General features: G+C 49.7%; 1 protein-coding gene across 4 annotated transcripts in view; it reads right to left on the bottom strand.

The window, feature by feature from the left end:
- The window catches only part of SCUBE3 (signal peptide, CUB domain and EGF like domain containing 3), a 100,844-nt gene that overhangs the window by 22,106 nt on the left and 58,408 nt on the right, over window positions 1–20,330 (bottom strand). For 2 of the 4 annotated variants that reach the window (XM_034767444.1, XM_034767445.1), the window contains exons 7-10: window positions 19,629–19,676; window positions 8,931–9,047; window positions 4,751–4,873; window positions 1,162–1,278 (exon numbers count right to left, since the gene is read on the bottom strand). In XM_034767444.1, coding sequence (XP_034623335.1) covers window positions 1,162–1,278; window positions 4,751–4,873; window positions 8,931–9,047; window positions 19,629–19,676 — 405 coding nt within the window. The remainder of the gene's footprint in view (window positions 1–1,161; window positions 1,279–4,750; window positions 4,874–8,930; window positions 9,048–19,628; window positions 19,677–20,330) is intronic. The other 2 variants (XM_034767447.1, XM_034767448.1) reach the window with 1 other exon arrangement.

Here is a 20,330-nt window from a genome sequence, read left to right as displayed (position 1 = left end):
GCGCTCGGGAGTTATCTGATTCGGGAAACTCAACTCAAAACCTTTTTGAAGTCGTCCCCCCCCACCAACTTTGTGCCAAGAACTCTGGGGATTTTTTCTCTTTCCCCCTGAGCGGACAAGTCGCAAATCGCTCCGGTCGCTTTGTATGAAGTTGCAGACACAACTGTCTGGCTCCCTGCACCCACTCGGCTTATGGAGCTCCATTTCCAATTATTTAGGAATCATCAGAAAGAGAGAAATCCCCTCCCCCCTTGGCATCCACCTCGCTGCTTACAGGGGGAGGCAAATGTGGCAGCGGGGGCCCTGTTTTCCTATCCGAAGAGGTTAAGCCATTGGAATAGTCAGGAAAGAAGCAATCAAAGTCCCAGAGCGGATTGGGATACTAGGGACTCAACTGCTCCGGAGAGGAGCGCAGTATGGGACTTCCCCACAACCGTGATCCCACCGCCTGCGTCCCAAAGATCTCTCTGCCATCCACTCCTCCTCAAGGGACACCTGGGCGGCAGTCCCTTTCATGGCTCATCCAGCCCTTTCTGAACACCTGTATGCTAGCCGCATAACCCCCAACACACGCACATGGTTCCTGTCTCCTGCTGGGTAGCAGGAAATGTATCCCTGGTAGGAGCACAGAGATGGCCAGACTGTGTCAATCCCTGTAGTACAGGATCTCGTCTCTGACAGCAGTAAGTATCAGATGCTCCAGAGACAGTGCAAGAAACACTGATGTGAGCAGTTCCAAGAAAACCTGCCTGGGATAGTTTCTTCCTGTCTCCCAGTAGTCCGAGACTGGCTTCTCGCTGACGCAGGAAGCTTTAGACCACTTGTTCGTTTTAACCCTTATCTATATCCTTCTCTGAATCCTCAGTTCTTGGCCTCAATGATAACTTGTGGCAATGAGTTCCACAGCCTAGCCATGCAGTATACCGAATCGTACATGTTAAAGCTGGAAAAACCCTACTGGGCTCCATATAGCCCAGCCCCTCTCCTCACCCCAGGAAACAAGGCAAGACTGTTCCATACAATCCTTCTCCAGGGCCTGGTCCAGTCTAGTCCTAGGTAGCCCAAGTGATGGGACTCCCAGCCCTTCCATGGGGAGACGATTCCCCTGCCAGAGAGATCCCACTGCCAGGAAGCTGGCAAACGGGACAGTAACTCTCATACCTCCACAGTGGGTGAGCCCGTACAGCATGTAGCCCTTGTGACACAGGCACTGGAAGCTCCCCGGGGTGTTGACACAGACGTGGTCACAGGTCCTGTCGAAGGAGCACTCGTCAATATCTGGGAGGAAGAGGGAAAGGCAGAGAGCGTGAGGCGAGGCCCGGCCCAGCCAGGGGGTGGGCTCCACAGGGGTCTCGAGCCCCGGGGCTTGGCTGGCTTCTCAAGGGTTCGATTCCTTCCCCACCCACCTCCAGCGTCACCCAGAAAGACTGAACTGAATACTCCTGCCGTTCACAGCTCTCTCCCACTGTGCCAGAGAGGTTGTCCAAGTCCAAAGTCCTGCAGAGAAGCAGCCAGCCAGGAACGGAGTCTATACCAACACCTGCTCCTTTACCCTGCATAGGACAGGGGGGTGGGGGCTCCCCAGAACACCCCCCCTTCCCAGCCCCACTGCCTTGCTGAGCCTCCCTAGACCTATGCAACGGTGTGCCCCTGGGCGGGTTATTCGCAATGAACCTGGGACCTCTCAGCAGGAGCCTCTATGGCTGGAGCTAAAAGACCTGTATGTGTTAGCAAAGGATGTACCAGGGTCATCAAACTCCACCTGCGGCCCAGCCAGCACTAGAGGGCGACAGAGCTCCACAGTGGGTGGATTATGCCTCTCCGCGCCCCCAAGCCCAGCCTTTACCCTGCTGCAGAGATGCTTTGCAAGACAAAGGGCTTGGCTACACTGGCGCTTTACAGCGCTGCAACTTTCTCGCTCAGGGGTGTGAAAAAACACCCCCCTGAGCGCAGCAAGTTACAGCGCTGTAAAGCACCAGTGTAAACAGTGCCCCAGCGCTGGGAGCCGCGCTTCCAGCGCTGTAAGCTAATCCCCTCGGGGAGGTGGAGTACCTGCAGCGCTGGGAAAGCTCTCTCCCAATGCTGGCGCCGCAACCACACTCACACTTCAAAGCGCTGCTGCAGGAGCGCTCCCGCGGCAGTGCTTTGAAGTTTTGAGTGTAGCCACAGCCAAAGGGTTAAATCCCAAGGTGCCAGCCTGGAATGGGAAGTCCCCCGTGGGGTGGGGGGGAAACAGCTGCAAGCTCCCCAATGCCATGGGTCCAGGGACATGTTCTGATCCGGCACACCCTCTCCCTCCTCTGCCCCAAATGGAAACCAAAGCTGCGATCCCCTGGCAGAGCCCCCTCCAAGGAAAGTGCCAGCGTCACCCACTCTGCCCTGCGGGGGGCTTCACTGTGGGAGGGCGGCACAGTCTGCGGGGCCGGCCAGGTTTATTTTTATTTCATTGGCTTTGTTAACTTAATTGCCACGATCAGATCAAACTTCCAAGAATGCAGAACCTGGATGGAGATGAAAGAGGTGCCAGCCAAAGGCACACCAATCCCGCACTGCCAACCTCCCCAGGGCCTGGCCCCGTGCATTCAGCAGGTAACACCTGTACTCTGTCACACCCCAGCGACTCACGGCTTCAGACACTCACTCAGCGATGAAGGGCCCAAGTGCTGATTCAGGGAAGGCCTGGGAACCTTGGCATTGGCGGGGAGGGGAGGTGCATATACCGGCCCCCCTGCATACTTCAGCTCAAGGCTGGTCTCGTTCACAAGTGAGATGAGTTGGGTGGCCTCAGACGGATAATATTTTGCATGCCCATAGGGCCTTTCATAAGAACATCACAAAGCATGACTCTCTCCCACCCAGGGAGAGAGGTAAAGGTTATTCCATTTTACAGATGGGTCTACTGAGTTAGAGAGAGGTGAGCCCATGGCAGAGCTGGAAACAGAGAACCCAGGAGTCCTGGCTCTCCGTCCCCTACTCTAACCAGTAGTCAACACACTGCCTCCCTTCTCTGCTCCAGGCAGATCAAGTTGCATGAGCATGGAGGAAGCTGAAAGCAGTGGTAGGATAGAAGAGTTCTGTTAGGGACTGAGGGTTTGACCCCTCCGTGCCCACCCAGTCAGTCCCTGCCTTACCTCTATGGTCCACGGTGAAAACAAATGTGGTTGATTACAAACCACAGCACAATCCCAGACAGTGCATGCCATAACCCCACCCCTGTTCATTCCAACCAGCTGGGCCACTTGGCGAAGGGCAATTCCCAGGGAAGAGGGCTGGAGGGGATGGGCCAGGCTGTTTATTCCCATTAAGGTTCTTGAGAGTCCTGGCTGGCTCTGAAGAGAACAGATCTCGGAAAAAGAAAATGGCTGGCGTGTGTGTGTCCACGTGTGTATGCACACGTGTGAATGTGCACATGTGTGTGTCGTAGCCAATGAGATGTCAACCCATCCCCTGGATCCCCTGCAAAAGTCTTGTGCAATAAACAACTGCTGTGGTCTGTAAAAACAGTGACGTGTCTGAGTGTATTAACGCACAAATGAGGCTGCACGCATTCCCTTAGGTTCAGAGGGCATCCCGTGCCCAATGTCGTCAGATCCCCTGAGTTTAGCATGCGTGTGCGTGCGGCCATGCATCTAGCTGTTACATAGATACACACATTCCGCAGAAAGACATGCTAAGGTGTGATAACACTGAACGCCTGCAGCTTTCGTGTGTTGGTTGTAAGCTGTGGTCTCTGAGATGTTATCTGGCACGCCCGGTGAGGTTGTTAGTTGATTCATAGGCCAGAAGAGATCATTACGATCATCTCGTCTGACTCCCCACGTAGCACCAGCCAAAGAACCTCACCCAACGATTCCTGCAGCCATCCCCTTGGTGGCTTGACGATCCGAGTAACCCGCTGACTGTGGACAGAGCCACGCCTGGAATTTCAGCCCAGTTTCGCAGACTCAAGAGACGAGCCCAGACTAGAGCCCAAAATCCAAACACCTCTGAAGTGTGAAGATGTTTGGATCAGGAACCTGCTTTCACTGCTGGGCCCCTGAGTCTCTCTCATGGCCTCAGGCCTGGGAGAAGTCCAGGAGCTGAACTTTGAGGGCCTGGGGCCAGATTTTTAAGTACTCAGAACCCACAATTGGGGCCAGATTTTCAAAAGTGCCCAGCCTCTGGCTGCTCCCACTAAGAATAATGGAGAACCCCGCCATGCACACCCATGCTGAGAACAATGGAGAACCCCCTCCCCGACGTGCTCATACCCACACTGAGAACAATGGAGAACCCCCTGCCCCAGGCCCACACACGCACTGAGAACAATGGGAAACCCCGTCCCCTATGCCCACACATGCACTGAGAACAATGGAGAACCCCCTCCCCCACGCACACACACGCACTGAGAACAATACACGCACTGAGAACAATAGGGACCCCCCCACGCGTTCCCACTGAGAACAATACTGAGCGGCTGAACAACCCTGGCCACCTCTGCTTTGGAGACATGGGATGTTTTTGATGCTAAGACAAAGTCCTTTGTACCTGAAAAGCCAAGAGTGCTCGGGGGGTGACGCTGTGAGCACAGTATGCGTTAGCCATCAGAAGTGCCCCTGTGGCTAATTCCTCACTGGGAGGCGCACAGCACCCCTCCACAACTCCATTCGACACTGTGTCGCTCCCAGGGGACTGGGACCAGCTATCAGCCCTGGAGCCCCTCCACGGGACGTGGAACCCAGTTGCGCTACAGGGCCTGCGCGGCGCTCACCTTGGCAGGTCCTTTCGTTGATCAGCAGCTTGTAGCCTTTCTTACAGCTGCACTCGAAGCTGCCCACCGTGTTCCTGCAGATGTGGTCGCAGCCGCCATTGTTCAGCCGGCACTCGTCAATATCTGTGGCGGGGAGACACAAAACATCCCATTACACAGACCGACTGGATCCGGCGACACAAGCAAGGGGGGTGCGGTTAGAGGCGAAGGAACCAGCTGCCCAAGAAAAGAAAGGACTGCCCGGTGGTTAGGGCACTAGCCCTGCAATCAGGAGACCCGAGTTCAAGTCTGTGCTCCGACGCCCTGTGTGATATCCCTTGTCTCTCGGTGCCTCGGTTCCCCATCAGAACGCTAGGGAGAACAGCGCTGGCTTCTCAGGCGGGGTATTGGCTGGCTCAATGTGGCACAGATTGTGAGATACTCTGATAGTATAGTTATGAGAGCTGCCATCTAAGTGCCTCAGCTAGATGGATATTAAAATCCAGGGGAGTTTTGCTATTGATTTTAACGGGAGAAGGACTGGGGCCTTTGATGAGTACAGCTACCTGTGATGGGACAGAATGATACAATACAGTCAGAGGCCAGGAGGGAATCAAGACACCTGGGCTTTATTCCCAGCTCTGCATCCTTGGGTGAATCGCTGCATCTCAGTTTCCCCATCTGTCCAATGGGATTAGACTACGCACCCAGCTCACAGGGGCGGAAGGAGGATGAATGAATATCTGCAAAATGCTTGGATGTCCTTGGTGGAAAGCATCCGTTCTGACACAGATACAAAGATACTGCGCAGTCGCTACTGACAAGTGGGGCTGAGGGCTCTTGGGGAACGTGTGCGTTAGCAATAGAGAGACTGGCAGAAAACAAGAAGGAGAAAAATCACCCTCAGAAGAACAGGAGTTAGACAAAATAAGCACGCAGGTTTCTAAAACCTCCCGACTTTTAGGCAACAAGCGACACTAAAAAATAAATACCCCCCCCCCCACCCCCCCCCATCCCCACAGAGCTTCTATAACCTGCTAAGCGGTTGGGTTTGGTTTTGTACTCGCCAGCAAATTTACTGCTAGGAAATGACCTGTAAAACAGAACGAGCCTGGGCTGACAAATCCCAGGTAAGAGCTCAGGGCAGACCTTGCCCAAAGCTCCATTTGCATCCCTCCCCCATTTCTGTGTTGCCTTCAGCTCCAGGACGACAGCTGCGGCTCTCTGGGGTTGTGGCTTTTCTTTTATTATGGTGAGTGAACTAGCCATAAAACAGCTCACAACTGTAATAAAATCCCAGACACAGGGGATATGGCTCTGGGTTATTATGCTTTCCTGGAACTGCAGAATAGGAAAGGTGGTGTGCTCTGAACAATAATAATGAAGCCCAGAGGGGTCTGGAATCGGTCAGGCAGGTAGACAGCTTTCAGCAGGATGGTGCTTTCCTTTCAACTACAGTCAAGGACCCCAAGCTGCCAAAAGACAGAACGCAGGCACGTTCCATTTCTGGAGCTTCACCTTCTCTCCTGGGGGCTGGCCGAGGGATGGCATGCAGTGCGGTTGTATCTGGAACCCCAAGCGTGCGTGCGTGTGTGTGTGTGTGTGTGTGTGTGTGTGTGTGTGACCAGATCTGTCTCTTTCACTCACATCCACTATGCACATGTGTTGGTGATACCCCTAATTCCTCCAAATGTTCCTCCTTTTCTTTAAAATAATGTAGTGAATTTACTGCTAATTTAAAACACGATGGATTGATGGCTGTTCGGCCAGCATTTCTGTTTAAGTACAGCCCCAGCAAGCATGGAAACTTCTATTTGCTCCTACAATTCATTTTGCAAGTGCAAATTTCACGGGTGAAAGTTGTGTTAGGAAACAATGAACACAGCTGAAAACAGATCCAGACAGCCCATGCAACGCAGCCATCCGCAGCTAAGGGCGTGCATGGGTTATTACTCAGTAATACCACACGAATAGCATACATACCTCTAGATCTGCCATCCAGGAACCTCAAAACACTGCACAAACATTACGTCCACTCTGACTTTGAGATAATGGGTCAATTTCCTTGGCACCCACACATTATGAATCAGCCATGACCACCGTCAAGAATATGATTCATCGTTGCAAAGAGTGAAGTTAGCCTCTCAACACCCTGACATAGGGCTGTGTTATCCCACTTTAAAGATGAGCCATCAAACAGGGAGACAGTGTGTGACTTGCCCAGGAAGTCTGTAACAGAGCTAGGAGCGGAATCCAGATTCCCCAGTCTTTTGGTTTCATCACAAAATCAGCCTTCCCCACAGTCCCCCCTTGGATGTTTCAACCCCATTTCACAGGGGAGGGAGCCGAGGCAGAGAGGTTCACGGAGTTGCTGCAGGTGAAGGAGTGAGCCACTGGGGTTGGCATGCAGAAGTCCTGGCACTGAGAACCCTGCTCTAACTGCTAGCCCACCACAGTGTTTGTGCTGCCAGGCTGCATGACTGCCGCCAGACTGAACCTTCCCCTGCCTCTGGATTTCACAGGGAATGGTGCTGACACAAGGCAGCTACAATCCCCGGCTCACAAGGAATCGGAACAACAGGGCTGCTGTTCCCAGGCAGAGCCGGGGTGGGGGCTGGGAAGTGGGATTTTAATGCCTCTGAATGACAAAAGTTCCAAAAGGCGCCCCAGGGGACAGGGTGCAGTGCACCTCGCCAGCGATCCCAGGTACGGTGCACCTTCCCAGGTAAGCTTGGGGAGTGGGGACAGTTCAGCTGGGAAATGCAGCTCCCTCCCTTTGTAGGTGAACTGGTTTCCCAATGACAGGGTTCAGAGTAGCAGCCGTGTTAGTCTGTATCCACAAAAAGAACAGGAGTCTTTGTCGCACCTTAGAAACTAACAAAGAGCATTTCATCTTCCACAGTCTGATGTACAGTCTGGGTAGAGGCCTCTGTGCTGGCTGGGAGTCAGCCCTCGCCCTCAGGTCTAACCGCATTGGCCTGTCGGAGGGCAAGGGAGGAGAGGAGAGTACTTTAGGTTGCCAAAGGGGCCAGGTGCTTAGGCGCCGGATGATGCAGGTAGGTGCTTTTGTCCACAAGGTGCCTAAGGAGGTTAGGTGCTTAACTCCCAGGAAAGTTGATGGGACTTTGGTGTCTAATGCACTTAGGCACTTTTGTAAATCCCACTCAACGCCCATCTGCATTGTTAGGCACCTAAATCCCTTTGTATATCTTGCCCAAACTCTTTGGAGTCTCCTGAGATACTCAAGCCCCAGCCTGTCAACCCATGCACACACCACAGTGCCCATCACCATAGTATCTAGGTACAGATCTCCGGTGTAACACCCATCACCATAGGACCTCAGTATAGATCTACCTCAAACACGGGATCTAGCACGCAGCACCCACAGGTCACCATCCCCACGTACGAGGAAGACTTAGTACAGGGGTCCTCCTCCACCAAGAATTCTGCTCTTAAAAACCAGCGCCCTGCCTGGCCCACGAAGCCTCCAGAGACACCGGCGAGATGGTGGTAGGGACAGCCCCAGGCTCTCTTATGGGACAGCAATGCTCTTCCGCATGGGGTTTAATCCTTACTGAACCATTGCAGAGCAGACTTCAGTAGGGTTGATGCGGGAGAGAGAGGGATGGGGTGGGGGTGGGGAGGGGAGAGGAAGATAGCCTCTTATTGCTAACAGCAGGAACCAGAGCTCCCCAGGGAGACATATGCGGCTGTCTCATCTGTTCCATGGCCACTGAAACGTTTCTCCATGCACGGCAGGAGGCTCTGGGTATGAGGGGATCTGGATGCAAGGGGGTTGCAGCTGAGCAGTGATGGGTGCAGGGAGTGTTGGGGGAAGAGGACTAGCAGCTGAGCCTGGCGCAGGGTAGGAGCCACCAGCCCGGTCTTCCCCAGTTCTGCCCCCTGCCCCACAGTGATTTACCTCTCTGCCGGCTGTCCTGGGCACCTGAAACATACTGCTGGGGAGGGTCACATGACCGCTCTTGTGACTTCCCTTTGCTTCCCCGTCAGAGAGTCATTTTTCTGCGAGGAAGCAAAGAAATCTGTGGGAGTCATAAATTCTGCACATGCGCAGAATTCCCCCAGGAGTAAAAGTTGCTCCCAGCAGAGAATAATCACCTAACAGGAGAGCTGTTGGTTCCACACTCCCCCATATAATCTGGGCTCAAAGCTGCCAGGCCCTCGCTCGCTGGTCCCTTACCTTTGCAAGTTTTCCTGTCTGGCTGCAGCATGAAGCCCATTGGGCAGCTGCAGTGCACACCCGTGGCTGCGTCATGGCACTTGCTGTCACAGCCCCCATTGTTCACGGCGCAGGTCTCTGCATGGGGAAGCAAAGAGAGAGGTTAGCAATAAATGCTTTTAAAGGATGCCCAATCTAGGAGTGAGGTGCAAACACGCTGCTGAGGTGACTTCGTGCTGGGTGGGTTCGAGATCCCAAGTGGAAATATCTACACTGCTATCTTTAGTGAGTTTCACTACACGGACTCGGCAGCTTGGTCCCCCAGCTGCAGTTAGACATACCCAAACAGGCCAAATTTCCAGAAAGAGCTGAATGACCTCTGCAAATCCAGCCTCTTTCTTGGGCATCCCTTTTTGAAAGTCTTGTCACACGGCTCAGCGGTGGTCTGAATGTAATGGCAGAGCAACAAAACCCAGGGCAGGGCTTTCTACAAGCGAAGAGGATGCTTACCTGTGCCTAGGGAGGAGAGAGCAAATCTTCTGATTCACCGGTAGAGCAACCAGTCATTAATAGCGACACCATCACACACACACACACACACACACACACACACACACACACACACACGCACACACACTCATTCAGAACTTGCAGGATCTTTTCTCCCTGTATTAGTTTTAACCTCCCTTTGGAGGGAAATACGGAGTTTGGCTTTTTCCATCTGGAAAGCACTGATTCTTTGCCTGAGGGTTTCCCAAGAAAGCCGGGGAATGGTGGGAGAGACACACACATCTGTTTGTGCACCAACATCACACATGTCGACCATACAGGGCCCGCTAAGTGACCTACTGCTGAGCGGACAACAAAGGGACCAGGAGACTGCAAAACTTTAGAGTAGGTCCTACATAAACACTGAACAGCTGTTGCCACTGGTTGTCTTTAATGTCTCAGCAACAGAATCGTGGGTTTTCTTTTTTAATAGATGCTCAGGTTCTGGAGGACAACTGCTACTAGCTTAAATTAAAATACTCTTGTAGAAATTTTAAGGCAGGTCAAATGTGGGGCATAAATCTACTTGGCAGCATCCCACTTGAGCACAGCCTTCCTAATGCTTTGCATTTCTATCGTGCCTTTCTTCGGAGGATTTCAAACCATTTGACAGCATTCGTTAGCCTTCCCCACATCCTGAGGGGTGCATTGGCATTATCATCCTGGTTATAGTAACTAATCCCAGGTCTTCTGGTGTGTCGATGGCAGAGCAGGAAAAAGAACCCAGGAGTCCAGGTTCCCAGTCCCCCACTCTACCCCCTAGATAACCCTCTCGCCTTCAAAGAATCTGCTCATTAATAACATCAGAATTCTTGGTTGAAGCGTGGCAGACAGGAAAGGGGAACTGGTCTGTTCTATCAGGAGACGCTTTCTCTATTAAAACAACATGTCAGGCAGTAACACAGGTAAAAGCCAGAGCGGCTGCTCAGGAATGTTTGGAGATGGGACTTGAGATGAGATTGAGGCACAGCAGTTTGCTGGCAGGTTTCAGGGGAGCACATATGAGCTAGTTAAATCCCTGTAGGAGGCCACCTGTCACTCCCAGGCACTGGGAAAGTGGAGTTTGTTTGTGACTGGAAGAGGTTCTGGCTTCCCAAAGGAGCAGGCTGTTCTGGTCCCCATCCAGCAAAGAACGTATGCATGTGCCGAGTTCCACGGGGCTCCTCGTGTGCTTAACGCTAGGCACAGGGAGTGGTTAAATAAAAAGTTTTACAAACCCCAACGTTAGTAGAAATGGTTTTTCCCTTTAAAGACAATTATAATTCAAGGGGAATAGAGTTCTGGGGATGATTTAATGATGCCAGGGCAGTGTTTGCAACCCATACACAGCAGCGCTGGGCTAGAGGGGGGGACAAGAAGTGACTAACTAGAAACATGGGGCCAGATTTAGAAGTGCTCAGCAGAGAATAATTCTCAAAAATGCCTAAAATGCCCCATTTTCAAACGTGACTTTGAAGTCAGATCCTCAAAGGTATTTAGATGCTAACTCCTATTGAAATCAATGGGATTTAACTTCCTCAATTAGGTAGACATACTTGAAAATGTTACCTGCAATTCACCATCAGATTTTCAAAAGCCCTCAGGCTCCCACCGTGGCAGATCTGCTGGACAGATTTTCAAAAGAGCCCATCACCTGTGTGCCGGGCTCTTCTGAAATTTGGAACAGATTCGGCCATCCTTACTCATGCTCAACAGCACCTTGCTTCATGAATAGTTCCCTGGCAGAGTAAACAGAGGTATGGACAGTGGGATTGGCCCCATGAAATGAAAATGGCAAATCTATTTGCACTGTCCAAGCTGAATGAAGCTTTGCAAAATAAAACCACATACACACTGCAATAATGGCAAAGCGCACGTTCGATTTTTTACAATGTTAATTACTTCTGGTCATCAAATTCAGCCGTTGTTGTTACAACAGGAAGAGGCATTATTTTAAATGCAACATTTTCATCTTGCACAATGTCCCTGTGAAACCAAATCTTTGTTTTTTGTACTAACTACTAGAACGGTGCTTTGAAATTCATTAATGAAGACCAATAAAGTTTCCCTTCCAGAACATTAGCTACTTGAATGACCGAGACATTTGGGCTCAAGGAACCTAATGGGCTAACCCGCCGAAGAAATTTGTTGGAAAAGAGCAAATTCCAGGTTGTCTCTCTTTGCGGGAACCACATGAAGTGTAATTGAGTGAAACGCCTAACCCCTGTCTGCTGTGCTGGGGATTTGGGATTATTATTCTGTGAATGTCCTGCTGCTGCTATTTTTATGCAGTCTCATCACAAGAGAACAAAGGGACCATTCTATGAAATATATGGCCAGTAGAGTTACAAAATGTAATGCTAAGGACATATTTCTTCACCTATCTATGTACCCAGATGCTTACACAGCATGCAGCCAACCACCGGAACTCCCCTCTGCAGGAAAGCAGATAGCCTAATACTACGGCTGGATAATGTTATGACCATTACGGACAACTGCAGTTATGCAAGAGCTGGAGGTGAGCAAATGGCATCTCTCATGCCATGATTGTCACAGGGGTCAGAGCTGGGTTTGAGTCGGTTTTCTGAGCGGGGAGGTAGGGGTTATTGGGTTCTACATCCACAAAGGACTTTTTGCTCAGTGGAGGAACAGTGCGACTGTAGAGGACTGAGACATCAGGGTGACCGTCCTTGAGAGGAGCAGAGAGAACACACTGCATGCCAACGTTTGATAGAGGTGGAGGACGTGTCTCTCTCTGGTGGCTGCCTCAGGGCTCTTGGTGCGCCCCCCACATCATAGTGATTAGTCAACCTCCCTAGGACCTTTCTATGCAGACCCGAGAGCATCAGGTTGTATTACAGCAGAAGCTAGAGGCCTCAACCAAGGTCAGGGCCCCATTGTACTAGGCGCCGTACATGCACACAGTCAGACACCATCACAGCCCCAAAAAGCGTATGTCGTAAACAGACAAACGGGCTGGAAGAGAAACTGAGGCACAGATTAATCCAAGATCACCTAGCAAATCAGTGGTCAAATGGGGCTAGAACACACCTCTCCTGATTTCCAGCCTAGTACCCAATCTACTAGGGCATGCTGCCTCCAGACCCAGAGCATCTCCTATTTTGAGGCAGCACAAAAACTGACAGCAAGGGGACCTGCGCAGAATAATTCCAAGTCCCCATCCCTAGAGCGAGTGGCTAGATGGACAATTATGCTCCATGTGCTCCCTTAACGGAATCCATATCTGACCCTTGATGCTCTGTGTTTACACGGAGGAAGGCAAGAACCTAGTCAGCCAGACTCAGCTATTGGCATAGTTGCAGTGGTGCATGCAAGAAGACAGATCTTTCAGCTGGAGTAAGCTGGCACAGCTCCACTGATTTCAATGTTGTTACACCCATTTACACCAGATAAGAACCTGGGCCCATCGCTGGAAGTTAGGAGCCTAGATACCTTTGAGGATCTGGGCCTGGACCCTAGCGGAGACAGGCAAAGCTGCTACACACCGGGACTGGCACCAGTGCCACTTCCCCGGTCTCAAGCTCCATCAGTGCAAACAGCAGCTTTGCCTATCTGTGGTTTGGCACCAGTGGAGCTGGTGGTAATCAGGGCAAATCTCCTGGGTAGATTTCAAAGGTGCTTAAGTGATTTAGGAACCTAAGTCCCATTGACTTTCAAATGGCCTTGGAAATCAAGACTCCGGCTCTTAAAACACCCAAAGCCTAATTATAGCTCTGGGTTCGCCCCTGCCTGTCTCAGGCCTCTGGAGACAGTAATTTGCTTGCAGTGTATAGTGGGATCCATTGTTCTGCGGTGATATCAGCCCTGGGTGGCTGAGGGAATGTGGCTCTCCAGGCCTGGAGTGTGTAAACATGACTCACCGAACCACACAGGGTTTTGGCAAGTGCCGGCTGAATCACTGGGGGAGGAAAGACACAAAAGCGGCCTCCCCCCGGAAAGCCGCCGTCTCACTTCCTGACCATGACACAGCAGCTGGAGCGGGCTGCAATCAGCACAGCTCACCAACAAACAAAAAGAGCCTTATGCGTTAAAATAACAAGTCAGATACCAGCCCCGACATTACCTTTCCTCTCTGTTCCATGGGATCCAGGCAGCCAACACCTGCTCCTTACCCTCCTTTATTATGTCTGGCTGCACCCCTGCTCCCCACTGCACTGACCTTTGGAACTATCGGGGCAAGGAAACCACGACAACCCCAGGCTTTTTTCCTGCATTCCCTGGGCCAGCATGTGCATTTGACACGCTTCCCCCAAAGCATCCCAAGAGTCTTTTTTATGAAGGGTGTTCTTTCAATAATAAATAACAACAAACAAACATCTAGATTATAAAAATGCATAGATGTGAAGGCTAGAAGGGACCACGGTGATCAGCATGTATGGATCATTTACCCACTACTGCAATGCGGTCACCTCTGGGGTGGAACATGGCATCTGTTTAATAGTGCAAAGCAACACTGCACAACAGTTTAGGATGGGAAGTGAAGAAGACTGTTGTATCCAAATGAAACTTTGAGGCAGTGTGGATGTTTAGGGAGGACAATGGGGTTAACATCCATACTTTTCAAGTGCCATGAAACCTTTAATAACTGCAAGTGCTTTTATGTCTCATCTGAAATCAGTTTCCAAACCTGCTTTCAGGGCATATGTCTGTTTCAGAAGGGCAGGTTTCAAGAAACTCATACCCCAGAAGAAGTTACTTTTCGACCTCTGAGTGGACTATGTTGAGATTTCCGTTCGAAATCAAAGACTCTTTGAAAGAAAACCAGACTACCAATATTAAAGAGGCCTCGTCAAGTCAAATTTGTCTTCAAAGTTAAGTTTTGTAAAAATAAGCTTTGACAAGAACAAAGACCAAGAGACAATTCTCCAGCATGTCATGATACGCTTTGCCTTGCAATGGAAAAGATGTTGCTTTTAAATAAAACAAAAAACAAAAACACAAACTCTCCTCTGCTGTGTTCACAACCAATACCTTGCAGCGTTGTGCTAAGGTTTGCTCACAATCCTCCTTTCATACTGGTGTAATTACACTGACTCCTGATTTACACCCGTGTAATGAAAAACAGAATCTACCCTGGTGCATGTGAAATTGACCAGCAGTTATGAACACAAATTAAACTAAATTACTCAGTTTTCATCATCTGAGCTGAAGAAAATGCTTAAAGTAAGCCACAAGAGGGGCGCAGAGTACACAAGATTTTCAAAATTCTGTCACTTTTAAACATCTGCTGTGTTTTCTGTTAAAGAGGTTAGGAACTTTACTTGTTGGGTATTATTATTTTTTAGTAGGCGGGGTTTGATTTTCTTTACTTTGCATCTTACAGTCAGTCATTTACCCCCATGCAACGTGAGCCCAAGGTGGGGTAAAGTGTTGCTATTCTGATCTGGTAGCATTTCACAGCCACTCTGCAAAGATGTAAATAACAACACAAAGTTCACAGCAGTGGAAAATCAGGCCCATTATCTTTAACCTCAGATGGTCCCCTTAAAGTACTTGGTTTATAGCCTTTTAACACAGTATCACGCTTTCCGTGCATCTTGTGCCTGCCTGCGTTTTTACTGCACACTCCTAATAATGCTGCCATATAAATTTGGCTCATGGAACTGAAAGGTTCATTCCCTGCACACACACCGAGGACCAGGGGAAAAAAAAAAGGGACCGATTCTGAGACTTACACTGGGGTGTTTCCATTGAATTCAATGGAACAATACTTGCTTTGCACCAGGGACAGTGAGAACAGAATCAGGCCACCATCTCAGAAGCCCCGCTGCCGTCCTTGATCTCTCATCTGCCTTAAATAAATGGAGATCGAGGGGTTTTGTGTTTATACCCTCGTTAGCAGGGACTGTTTTAATTAATGCCTTCTGAGCCCATCACAATGTATCTGGGCACTGTACAAAAGTGAAACCAACCACAACTAAAATACTGCAGAGCTGGGCCCAGCGGCTAAGAGAGAAGTAGCTGCGCTCTGCCAAATGAAAGCATCCAAGGAGGAACAAAACAATTCTTGAAAAACCGTAAAAGGAAGAGCGGGCAAGAAAGAAGGTTAGGCCTGGCCATGTCTCTGCAGATCCATGATGATTCCAGCCAGAAGAGACTAGATGCACTGGTGCAAACCCTCTGTGCAGATAGGCAAAGATGCTATTTGCACTGATGGTGGTTAGCCCTGCTTGAAATTGGAATAAGCCACACTTTGTACGAGTGCCTCTTACAGAGAGGCAGTATAGCCTAGTGGAGAGTGCACTAGACTAGACTTCAGGGGACCTGGGTTCTATTTCCAGTTCCTCTGCTGTGCAACATTGGACAAGTCATTTACCCTCCCTGTGCCTCAGTATACCTATCAGTAAAATGGGAATAATGATACTGACCTCCTTTCTAAAGCGCTATGAGATCTGTGGCTGGAAAGGGCTAAATAAGAGCTAGGTGTTATTATTATTATGGCTGCCTGCCCTGTTCATACTACGAGTCTGTACCAGTGTAGATAAGCTCTTGGTCAGTCAAGATGAACTGACTGTTACCTGCCTTGAAACCAGATGCTGAAGGATTTAATCCTGCGACTTTCATCCAATCAGCTGTTGGATAATCTGAACCGATTGCTATCTCTGTACTGCTGAGATACAGTAACCGCAGAGAGCGTTTAATCCAGCCTGTCTAAGGCGATAACCACGTTACTGAAAACTTCTTAATCCCGGATCAGGGTAGGGTGCTGCCCTGGCTCCCAAGCCAGGAGGTGCCGTGGAGGCAGCAGGTTCCACAGCAAGAGGAAGTCCTTTGCCTCACATCGCAAGGATCTTTCTGGGTAATCTAAGGGTAGCGCTGAGCTGATGGGCTTTATAGGGAGGCCTATTTAAGCCTGCCTGGGAGTAAAGGCAGATCACTGGGATGCAGGGGACTATGTGATGCAATGCAGGGTGGTCAAAAAATTGGGGAAATGCTCTGCAGAGCCTCCCCTCAAAAGCAACATTTGCTGTTCTAATCATATCCCTCCGAGGACAAACCTTCACGACGGCTGTTTATGTAACTGCAACTATTATGCCAAAATTACAACCCACAAAATTAACAACAAATCTCCATGACAAAACCATGAAGGCTCTGGGACATGCTTTTAAAGGCCAGCAGGCAGTGTTCTCTAGCGCTCAGAACAAGGGAAGGACATGATTTTCAGAGGTGCTGAGCTCCCACAACTCCCATTGAAGTCACTGGGCTCTACTGGTGCTCAGCGCCTCGGAAAATAAGGCCTGGGGATTCCTGGGTTCTAGCCTTGGGTGAGTCAGTTCACCTGTAGTGTGCCTCGGTTTCTCCACCTGTAAAGTGGGGCTATTATATACCTTTGTAATGTGCTTTGAGATCTTCAGATGAAAAGCGCTAAGTGCAAAGTATCCTATGCAAAAATTCTGAGTGGCCAATTAAAGCTGCCAAACCCAGCCATAACATTGTGTTTCCCCTTGTGCCTATGTCTGGGGAGCTGTTTCCTTAGCTTCAAGGACTTGTCTAACACACACAGCCAAATTTTCAAACAGCCACCTCTACTGTACCCACAGTATTTGCACACATGCCTAGGTTCGCACGCTTCAAACCTGTGCTTTGGTGCACAAGCGGACAGGGAGCCTGCACGTGTGAAAACAGTGTGTGTATGAGCACCAGTTTGCACAAGCAAACCAATGGTTGTGTGTGGGAAATTCAGGGGACTGGTTGGAAAAATATCCGAGCTTTTGCTTTATTACACAGAGCCTGCAGTGGGTCAGAGGAGACTAGTGCAATGATGGTTAATGCACTGAATCCTGGTGACTGTTAGTCACATTTGTGATGCTTGTGTCACAGCAAACACCTAGTGCGGGCAAACCGTTAGGGAAACTTTTATCCGCTCGATCCTGGGCCAAGCAGATCTTTTGTGACTGGAAGCAAACTCATTTTACAGACACCAGGAGGTTTGGACATAGACAACTCAACAATTCACTGCAATAAACGCATCTTCCCGGTTGTAAGGGGAGAGAGGGGGAGAGAGAGAGAAAGAATGGGAAGGGGATGATGGGAAGAGGACACCCTGCAGAGCTTGGTCTCACTGGCCCAGGAAGCAGAGCATGGGGGAAGAAGAGTGGTTCACAGGGAGCGCACATAGCTAGAATGTTCCCCAGAGTCCAAACCAGAAGCAAAGGCCAATCAACGTAGAGAAGAGCATTAACATTTAGCAAGTGGAGAATGAAATATAGGACAGAACAGGTGCCCTGGGCTTCCAGATAACATCTGGACAGGGATCAAAGCTGCATCTGGCTAGAGGAACTCCGTGTTTGTAAGAGGAGAGGGTGCTGGCCATCACTGATGCACTATCCCCTTTCAGCAAACCAAGGGGGGAAAGACATCTGGCCCTGCCCTCCAGACAGCTAAACCCTTTGGAATCCATGACCAGTTAGAATGCAAAGGGGACCCTCACCCACTGCAGAAGCTGCCCAATATGCTCTCTCCGGGAGAGACCGCAGGGGCTGTTTCCTTCCTTCCTGCACAGTCCTATTTGTAAATTGATTTCCCCAAACTGACACCAGCCACTCCCCCAATTCCCACTGTGGAGGGGAAGGCAGCTTCAAAGAAAGCTCTTTCCAGACAGACTCTCAGTACCACTCTCCCCGACTGACATCCAAGCTCACAGGCAGTCCAGAAAAACAGCATCATGGGCAAAAGTAAGAGAGACTCTGGGGGCTTGACCTAGCTACCGCTGACCCTTCAGCTCGAGTTACATCATTGCCTAGAAAGCTGGAGACTTGGATTTTACTCCTGGCACTGACCTTCCATATGCAGCAAACTCCTTTCTTCTGTGGGCTGGGACAGTCTCCTCATAAAGGAGGTACATGACATCTCAGTTAACTACAGGATCACTCTATCGCCCTTCCACATTTAAATCAGAGCCACGCTGGAGGCCACCACTTGCCCACTGGCTGGGCCAGGCCTACAGTGGGGATTAGAACTAGAGCAGAGGCAATAATTGGTTTTCCAGATTGGTGGCCAAAAAATAAAATATCAGAAAAAACAAATCAGAAAAAACTTTCATTTTGGGTCGAAACTGACATTTTTCAGTCCTCACCAAAACAAAACCCCAATATGAAAAATAAATTGTTTGGGGTCAAACAAAATGTTTCTTTTGACCCAAAACAATGTTTTTTGTTTGCTTTGCTTTTTGCATTATGTTTATTACCCTTTTAATTTAAAAAAACAAAGACAAAATCTAGCTACATTTCTAAACGCAACATCATTTCAAAACGAAAAGTCAAAAGGTTTCATTTTGAAAGTCCCAAATGCCATTTTGGCTTTTTCAAACTTTTTGTTTTTCATTTACTTTTTATTCAGCCAAAACGATTTGCCGAATTTGACGTGAATTGGCAAATAGTTTCGGTTGTCCTGAAACTGCATTTTTGGGCAAACAAACTATTAGAGTGAAAAATTTTGCCCACATCTATTTTGAACAGGGGGCCTCGAAGATGTAAAAATGCTATCTGCAGCCACTTCAGTCTTTCACTCAGTGGTACAGTCTTCGGAGACCATAATTCCCAGAATGCAAGGCTCCATTCTGACCCTCTGCACTAAGACAAGAGAAACCATGATCTGCTCCATTACATGGAAATTGAAGAGAGGACCTTAGGTTGCTGAGATGGGCGAAGTTTGAGTGCCTCTCCTACAGACAGGTTTCACAGTAGCAGCCATGTTAGTCTGAGCTTATGCTCAGATAAATTTGTTAGTGCCACAAGTACTCCTGTTCCTCCTACAGACACTTATCCTCAGTTTGAAAGCCGGTTACATCTTCTGACAGCAGGTCTGGCCATAAGCACAAGCAAAGCAGGCAGCTATTCAGAGCCCCACATCCCGCACAAGCTCTGCTCCTCGTCGGAATGCCCTGTCTCTCTCTCTCTCTCCTTCTCCGGTTGCAGAGACAACTCACGGCCGGATCCCAGGCTGGCCTTGCTGCAGCAGGTTTAGAAGTAGGAATGGCGGGGGAGATTAGTAAGCATCGGAGGTGGAAAGTGCATCATTAATGACCCCTGAGCCACATGCGCTAGGGCGGGAAGTGTGGCATGCAGTTAGGTGGGCGGCTCAGGCCCCATGCTCAGTTATTATGCCAAGACAAGATGCATCTACGGTTAGAACTCCTCAAAGAGATAGAGAGAGAACAAAAATATTTACCATTAGAAAACGTCTGGGGGGTAACGTGTTGCTGGAGGTGCCTCTCCCCTGTTTAACATTATAAAAAAGTGATTTAGAAACAGTGTCCAGCAAGAAGCCTACCTTTTTAAAATTTCAATTATTTCTTATTCTCTGCCTCTCAGATTTGCAAAGATTTCCTCCCTTTCCCCCACCCCAATGAGCCTGGCACAGAGGCCTGAGCTTGTACCATCAAACCACTCCGTCACCCGGTCCATCACAACCCATAGCAGACCGCTGGGGCGGACCCCTCCCATGTCCTCTGACGCAAAGAGGCAGGATTCTCATGCTACAGGCTGGGGGTGAGGGGATGAAAGACCGAGAGGTGCAAAGAGAAGTAGCGTTAGTTGGTTAGTATTGAACATGTCTCCTCGTTCAGTTTGATGCTATTGCAGACGAGCTCTTCGCTATCTGGGCAGCAGAGTGTCGCCCACACAACAGGATCAAATTCGAGGGGGGATGTGTAAGGGGTTGTGAGCTACAGCAGGCGTGTGTGATGGGTGCAAAGGAGTCTGAGCATAAGGGCAACGAAGAGGATCTGGGACCATACGGTCTTGGCTGTATGAGAAAAGGTGCACTGGTCTGATTTAAAAATCCATGTAGTTAAACTGGTGCAGACCTCCTAATGGAGACGCACTTAAATCAGTTTAACTTAATCCAGTAATGTACCAAACTAAACCAATT

This window comes from Trachemys scripta, chromosome 4 (genome assembly GCF_013100865.1).
Source record: "Trachemys scripta elegans isolate TJP31775 chromosome 4, CAS_Tse_1.0, whole genome shotgun sequence".
NCBI lineage: Eukaryota > Metazoa > Chordata > Testudines > Emydidae > Trachemys > Trachemys scripta.
This window is presented reverse-complemented; position numbering and strand designations above follow the sequence as displayed.